At 49.8% G+C, this 7,500-nt stretch overlaps 1 protein-coding gene across 4 annotated transcripts in view; it reads left to right on the forward strand.

The window, feature by feature from the left end:
- The window catches only part of stk38b (serine/threonine kinase 38b), an 18,738-nt gene that overhangs the window by 9,248 nt on the left and 1,990 nt on the right, over nucleotides 1-7,500 (forward strand). For all 4 annotated transcript variants that reach the window (XM_083533741.1, XM_083533743.1, XM_083533742.1 and 1 more), the window contains 8 exons: nucleotides 2,978-3,100; nucleotides 3,593-3,676; nucleotides 5,168-5,291; nucleotides 5,420-5,574; nucleotides 5,804-5,906; nucleotides 6,041-6,102; nucleotides 6,224-6,341; nucleotides 6,424-6,547. In XM_083533741.1, the coding sequence (XP_083389867.1) occupies nucleotides 2,978-3,100; nucleotides 3,593-3,676; nucleotides 5,168-5,291; nucleotides 5,420-5,574; nucleotides 5,804-5,906; nucleotides 6,041-6,102; nucleotides 6,224-6,341; nucleotides 6,424-6,547 (893 nt within the window). The remainder of the gene's footprint in view (nucleotides 1-2,977; nucleotides 3,101-3,592; nucleotides 3,677-5,167; nucleotides 5,292-5,419; nucleotides 5,575-5,803; nucleotides 5,907-6,040; nucleotides 6,103-6,223; nucleotides 6,342-6,423; nucleotides 6,548-7,500) is intronic.

Here is a 7,500-nt window from a genome sequence, read left to right on the forward strand (position 1 = left end):
CTAGGGGGGCGTAGCGAGGTACGCTTTAGTCTAGGGGGGCGTAGCGAGGTACGCTTTAGTCTAGGGGGGCGTAGCGAGGTACGCTTTAGTCTAGGGGGGCGTAGCGAGGTACGCTTTAGTCTAGGGGGGCGTAGCGAGGTACGCTTTAGTCTAGGGGGCGTAGCGAGGTACGCTGTAGTCGAGGGGGGCGTAGCGAGGTACGCTGTAGTCGAGGGGGGCGTAGCGAGGTACGCTGTAGTCGAGGGGGGCGTAGCGAGGTACGCTGTAGTCGAATGGGGCGTAGCGAGGTACGCTGTAGTCGAATGGGGCGTAGCGAGGTACGCTGTAGTCGAGGGGGGCGTAGCGAGGTACGCTGTAGTCGAGGGGGGCGTAGCGAGGTACGCTGTAGTCGAGGGGGGCGTAGCGAGGTACGCTGTAGTCGAGGGGGGCGTAGCGAGGTACGCTGTAGTCGAGGGGGGCGTAGCGAGGTACGCTGTAGTCGAGGGGGGCGTAGCGAGGTACGCTGTAGTCGAGGGGGGCGTAGCGAGGTACGCTGTAGTCGAGGGGGGCGTAGCGAGGTACGCTGTAGTCGAGGGGGGCGTAGCGAGGTACGCTGTAGTCGAGGGGGGCGTAGCGAGGTACGCTGTAGTCGAGGGGGGCGTAGCGAGGTACGCTGTAGTCGAGGGGGGCGTAGCGAGGTACGCTGTAGTCGAGGGGGGCGTAGCGAGGTACGCTGTAGTCGAGGGGGGCGTAGCGAGGTACGCTGTAGTCGAGGGGGGCGTAGCGAGGTACGCTGTAGTCGAGGGGGGCGTAGCGAGGTACGCTGTAGTCGAGGGGGGCGTAGCGAGGTACGCTGTAGTCGAGGGGGGCGTAGCGAGGTACGCTGTAGTCGAGGGGGGCGTAGCGAGGTACGCTTTAGTCGAGGGGGGCGTAGCGAGGTACGCTTTAGTCGAGGGGGGCGTAGCGAGGTACGCTTTAGTCGAGGGGGGCGTAGCGAGGTACGCTTTAGTCGAGGGGGGCGTAGCGAGGTACGCTTTAGTCGAGGGGGGCGTAGCGAGGTACGCTTTAGTCGAGGGGGGCGTAGCGAGGTACGCTTTAGTCGAGGGGGGCGTAGCGAGGTACGCTTTAGTCGAGGGGGGCGAGGTACGCTTTAGTCGAGGGGGGCGAGGTACGCTTTAGTCGAGGGGGGCGAGGTACGCTTTAGTCGAGGGGGGCGAGGTACGCTTTAGTCGAGGGGGGCGAGGTACGCTTTAGTCGAGGGGGGCGAGGTACGCTTTAGTCGAGGGGGGCGAGGTACGCTTTAGTCGAGGGGGGCGAGGTACGCTTTAGTCGAGGGGGGCGAGGTACGCTTTAGTCGAGGGGGGCGAGGTACGCTTTAGTCGAGGGGGGCGAGGTACGCTTTAGTCGAGGGGGGCGAGGTACGCTTTAGTCGAGCGTGGCGAGGTACGCTTTAGTCGAGCGTGGCGAGGTACGCTTTAGTCGAGCGTGGCGAGGTACGCTTTAGTCGAGGGGGGCGAGGTACGCTTTAGTCGAGGGGGGCGAGGTACGCTTTAGTCGAGGGGGGCGTAGCGAGGTACGCTTTAGTCGAGGGGGGCGTAGCGAGGTACGCTTTAGTCGAGGGGGGCGTAGCGAGGTACGCTTTAGTCGAGGGGGGCGGCGAGGTACGCTGTAGTCGAGTGGGGCGGCGAGGTACGCTGTAGTCGAGTGGGGGGCGTAGCGAGGTACGCTGTAGTCGAGTGGGGGGCGGCGAGGTACGCTGTAGTCGAGTGGGGGGCGGCGAGGTACGCTGTAGTCGAGTGGGGCGTACGCTTTAGTCTAGTGGGGCGTGGCGAGGTACGCGTTAGTGTAGTGGGGCGTGGCGAGGTACGCGTTAGTGTAGTGGGGCGTGGCGAGGTACGCTTTAGTCTAGTGGGGCGTGGCGAGGTACGCTTTAGTCTAGTGGGGCGTGGTGAGGTACACTAGTGTAGTGGGGGTGTGGTGAGGTACGTTAGTGTAGTGGGGTGTGGTGAGGTACGCTGTAGTCTAGTGGGGTGTGGTGAGGTACGCTGGTGTAGCGAGGTACGCTAGTGTAGTGGTATGTAGCGAGGTACGCTAGTGTAGTGGGGTGTAGCGAGGTACGCTGGTGTAGTGGGGTGTAGCGAGGTACGCTGGTGTAGTCGGGTGTAGCGAGGTACGCTGTAGTCGAGTGGGGCGTGGCGAGGTACGCTGTAGTCGAGTGGGGCGTGGCGAGGTACGCTGTAGTCGAGTGGGGCGTGGCGAGGTACGCTGTAGTCGAGTGGGGCGTGGCGAGGTACGCTGTAGTCGAGTGGGGCGTGGCGAGGTACGCTGTAGTCGAGTGGGGCGTGGCGAGGTACGCTGGTGTAGGGAGGTACGCTAATGTAGTGGTATGTAGCGAGGTACGCTAGTGTAGTGGGGTGTAGCGAGGTACGCTAGTGTAGTGGGGTGTAGCGAGGTACGCTAGTGTAGTGGGGTGTAGCGAGGTACGCTAGTGTAGTGGGGTGTAGCGAGGTACGCTAGTGTAGTAGGGGTGTAGCCAGGTACGCTAGTGTAGTGGGGTGTAGCGAGGTACGCTGTAGTCTAGTGGGGTGTAGCAAGGTACGCTGTAGTCGAGTGGGGTGTAGCGAGGTACGCTGTAGTCGAGTGGGGTGTAGTGAGGTACGCTGGTGTAGTGAGGTTCGCTAGTGTAGTGGGATGTAGTGAGGTTCGCTAGTGTAGTGGGATGTAGTGAGGTTCGCTAGTGTAGTGGGATGTAGTGAGGTTCGCTAGTGTAGTGGGATGTAGTGAGGTTCGCTAGTGTAGTGGGATGTAGTGAGGTTCGCTAGTGTAGTGGGATGTAGTGAGGTTCGCTAGTGTAGTGGGATGTAGTGAGGTTCGCTAGTGTAGTGGGGGTGTAGTGAGGTACACTGGTGTAGTGAGGTACACCAGTGTAGTGGGGGTGTAGTGGGGTACGCTAGTGTAGTCGGGTGTAGTGTGGCTGATGTGTGTTATGTCTCTGCAGAAGCGAGTGAGACGCTCTCAGCATGCAAAGAAGGAGACAGAGTTTCTGCGTTTGAAGAGGACAAGACTTGGTTTGGATGACTTCGAATCACTGAAAGTGATTGGACGAGGAGCATTTGGAGAGGTACACAACGCGCACTATACACAACTCGCAACAAACAACACACTACACACCTTATTAGAGATGAAGTGATAAGAGGTAGTTTGGAGCCTATAATCGGTGTTTATTAGGGCTGTAATGATTCATCAAGTAACTTGAGTAATTCGATACAAAAACTTTTGTAATAAAGCAATAAAAATTTACCTTTTTTCTAAAAAAAAAAAAGCAACAAATTACTTTTATTTACTTTTAATTACTTTTTTCTTTTTCATTTTAAGAGACCAAAATTTTTTTTCTCTTGTATATTAATTATTAAACTTGAATAAAGGAAAAGTTCCTCTTATCCGATTACTTGATTTATTGTTGGGATAATCGGTAGAAAACTCAATTACAAATAATCGATAGCAACAGCTTTAGTGTGTATAGTGAGTGTGCACTCAATGAATGTTAATTGAAAGGATGTGTGTGTGTGTTTGTGTGTGTGTGTGTGTGTGTGTGTGTGTGTGTGTTCCTCAGGTGCGTCTGGTGCAAAAGAAAGACACGGGTCATGTTTATGCCATGAAGATTCTGCGTAAAGCCGACATGCTGGAAAAAGAGCAGGTAAAAAGAAGAACCTGGAAAACACCTAAACAGAATTTTCAATCTGTCTTTCATTTCATCTCTCTCTCTCTCTCTCTCTCTCTCTCTCTCTCTCTCTCTCTCTCTCTCTCTCTCTGTGTGTGAGGGTGTGACAGTGTGTGGGCAACGCCGGGTTTTTTTTCCCACTTTTTCACTCTTGTTAAACGTGTTTTTCTTTAAATTAGAGTAAAGGGTTAATCTGCGGATAGTGAAGTGGAATCGAGAGTTCGGGCGAGTATCGGAGCGGGTGTAGGAGGGCGTCCCCCCAGGGAGGGCGTCGTCACTGCTCTCCCGCCGTCACGGAGTCAGGTGTGTACCTGTGGAGGAAGTGTTACTAACGATTGGTAAAAAAATCAGATGTGAAAACATCGTCTCAGTCTCGCACATGAATAAAGCCATAGTAGTTTTCGTGAGTCTGGTCAATGTGCTGATAAACGGCAGGATTGAGGGAAGTGGTGGTCATGTGATGTTCACCGCTGGTGACACCGACTGTTAGTGACGATCTCTTATTACGTTTTGGACACAAAAACGATTCCGCTTAAAAAAGATGGAAACGAAACTGGGGAAAAAAAATACAAACTCTATCGAGATCACACTCACAGGTGGGCTTCTCCTTACTGTTCCATTTCCTTTCTACTTCTATCCCTCTGTTTCCTGGTATGGATGTTATGAGAATTGGATCACTTAATATCAATGGGGCAGAGATCCTGTCTAAAGAACCAGAGGACCAGCAATGATCTCAGAACTAAAACTGATAATGTTTGGAGAGAGAAACTCAAACTGGGAGATGAAGATGAATCTGGAATGTTCTTTATAAACCACTGACTAAAAAGCAGGTGATTAAAAATGGAGAATTTTAAAAGGAGCCACTGGTGTTGATGCTCATGTTTCTGTTATTAATCCTAATGTTAGTGACTGATGTGTTTTTGTGTCTTACAGAGACGAGTTTTTACTGTTTTTTTTTAGATTGTATTGGAATAAAGCCACTGTTTGTCCTGCTGGAACACAGATTTCTAAGTTTTGGAGAGAATTTGACACCTAATGCTTTGATTTCAGGTGCTGGTTTTACTGTAACTGTAATCAAAGATACAAACGCAGTCGAATAACTTTATAAGTGGTCGAGCGAAAAGTGCGAAAAACATGATAAACAAATCTCAAGACCAAGACATAATACTGCTTTAGAAGATTCTTATCAGATCCAGAAATTTAGTTGAATTAAATTATTACAAAGAGATGAATGATCTGGATGTTCACACTGCAGTGGTGTTTATTCAGGTTTGGGGTTCTGTTGTAGAAGGTAACTTACACTTTCATCTGCTTTGGTGATGTGACCCTTTAATTTTGTGTTCTTTTCTTTTGTATTGTAATTGATTTAATAAAAGTCTGTTGAAAAATCTAATGTCTCTCTCCATCTTCCCCCCCCCCCTCTCCCCCCCCTCTCTCTCCCTCTCTCTCTCTCCCTCTCTCCCTCAGGTGGCTCATATCCGTGCAGAGAGAGATATACTGGTTCAGGCAGACAGTTTGTGGGCAGTAAAGATGTTCTACAGTTTCCAGGATAAACAGAATCTCTACCTGCTTATGGAGTTTCTTCCAGGAGGTGCTGTTGCTACACACACACACACACACACACACACACACACACACACACACACACACACACTAATCTGAGGCTCTGCTGGATGTGTAGTGTGTGGTTGAAGTGGTCCCTGCTCCCCCTGCCTGTAGGTGACATGATGACACTGCTGATGAAGAAGGACACTCTGAGTGAGGAGGAGACGCAGTTCTACGTGGCTGAAACTGTTCTGGCCATCGACTCCATCCACCAGCTCGGCTTCATCCACAGAGACATCAAACCTGATAACCTTCTGCTCGACTCCAAGGTGTGCCAAACCCCCCCCCCCCCCCCCCCACACACACACACACCCACACACACACACAATGTAGTGTTCATTATGAACTTTAAATGAACCCGTCTTTAATTCTCTCTCTCTCTCTCTCTCTCTCTCTCTCTACATCCCCTTCCTCTTTTGCTTTTTTGTTCCTCTCTTCTTCTTTTTGACTCCACTCTGAACCGCTCTGTGTGTGTGTGTGTGTGTGTGTGTGTTACAGGGACATGTGAAACTCTCAGACTTTGGTCTGTGTACTGGACTGAAGAAAGCTCATCGTACAGAATTCTACAGGAACCTGAGCCACAGCCTCAACACTGACTTCAGTGAGTGAGGCTCCTTTTCCCAGCATGCACTGGGGCACACCACCACCTTACTCATCTCACTCTGACTCGGTGTGTGTGTGTGTGTGTGTGTGTGTGTGTGTGTGTGTGTGTGTGTGTGTGTGTTCTATTCACAGCTGCTCAGAAAATGAACTCGAAGAGAAAAGCAGAAACATGGAAGCGTAACAGGAGGCAGATGGTAATAACTAATTATTAACACCTTTATTCCTCTTTCTCTCTTTCTGTTTCTCTCTCTATCCCTCTTTCTCTGTGTGTCTCTAAAACATGTGTGTGTGTGTGTGTGTGTGTGTGTGTGTGAGGCGTTTTCCACAGTTGGAACTCCAGACTACATAGCCCCAGAGGTGTTTATGCAGACGGGGTATAATAAGCTTTGTGATTGGTGGAGTCTGGGTGTGATTATGTACGAGATGCTGATTGGTCAGTCACACTGCTGCTTTATACATCACAGTTACACACCACTTCATTACATACCTCCCTCAGTGTGTGTGTTTGTTTGTAGGATATCCACCATTTTGTTCAGAGACTCCCCAGGAGACGTATAAGAAGGTGATGAACTGGAAGGAGACTCTGATTTTCCCTCCTGAGGTGCCGATCTCTGACAGAGCCAAACAACTCATCCTCAGGTGCCTAACCCCTGTACTCTATATCCTAACCCCTGTACTCTATATCCTAACCCCTGTACTCTATATCCTAACCCCTGTACTCTATATCCTAACCCCTGTACTCTATATCCTAACCCCTGTACTCTATATCCTAACCCCTGTACTCTATATCCTAATCTCTGATCCTGTCCTATATCCTAATCTCTGATCCTGTCCTATATCCTAATCCCTGATCCTGTTCTATATCCTAATCTCTGTACCCTATATCCTAATCCCTGATTCTATCCTATATCCTAATCTCTGATCCTGTCCTATATCCTAATCTCTGATCCTGTCCTATATCCTAATCCCTGATCCTGTCCTATATCCTAATCTCTGATCCTGTCCTATATCCTAATCTCTGATCCTATCCTATATCCTAATCCCTGTACCCTATATCCTAATCCCTGATCCTGTCCTATATCCTAATCTCTGATCATATCCTATATCCTAATCCCTGTACCCTATATCCTAATCCCTGATCCTGTTCTATATCCTAATCTCTGTACCCTATATCCTAATCCCTGATTCTATCCTATATCCTAATCCCTGATTCTATCCTATATCCTAATCCCTGATCCTATCCTATATCCTAATCCCTGATCCTGTCCTATATCCTAATCTCTGATCCTATCCTATATCCTAATCCCTGTACCCTATATCCTAATCCCTGATCCTGTTCTATATCCTAATCTCTGTACCCTATATCCTAATCCCTGTACCCTATATCCTAATCCCTGATCCTATATCCTAATCCCTGATCCTATCCTATGTCCTAATCCCTGATCCTGTCCTATATCCTAATCTCTGTACCCTATATCCTAATCCCTGTACCCTATCCTATATCCTAATCCCTGATCCTATATCCTAATCCCTGTACCCTATATCCTAATCCCTGTACCCTATATCCTAATCCCTGTACCCTATATCTTAAT

This window comes from Silurus aristotelis (genome assembly GCF_946808225.1).
Source record: "Silurus aristotelis genome assembly, chromosome: 28".
In the NCBI taxonomy this organism is placed as follows: Eukaryota; Metazoa; Chordata; class Actinopteri; order Siluriformes; family Siluridae; genus Silurus; species Silurus aristotelis.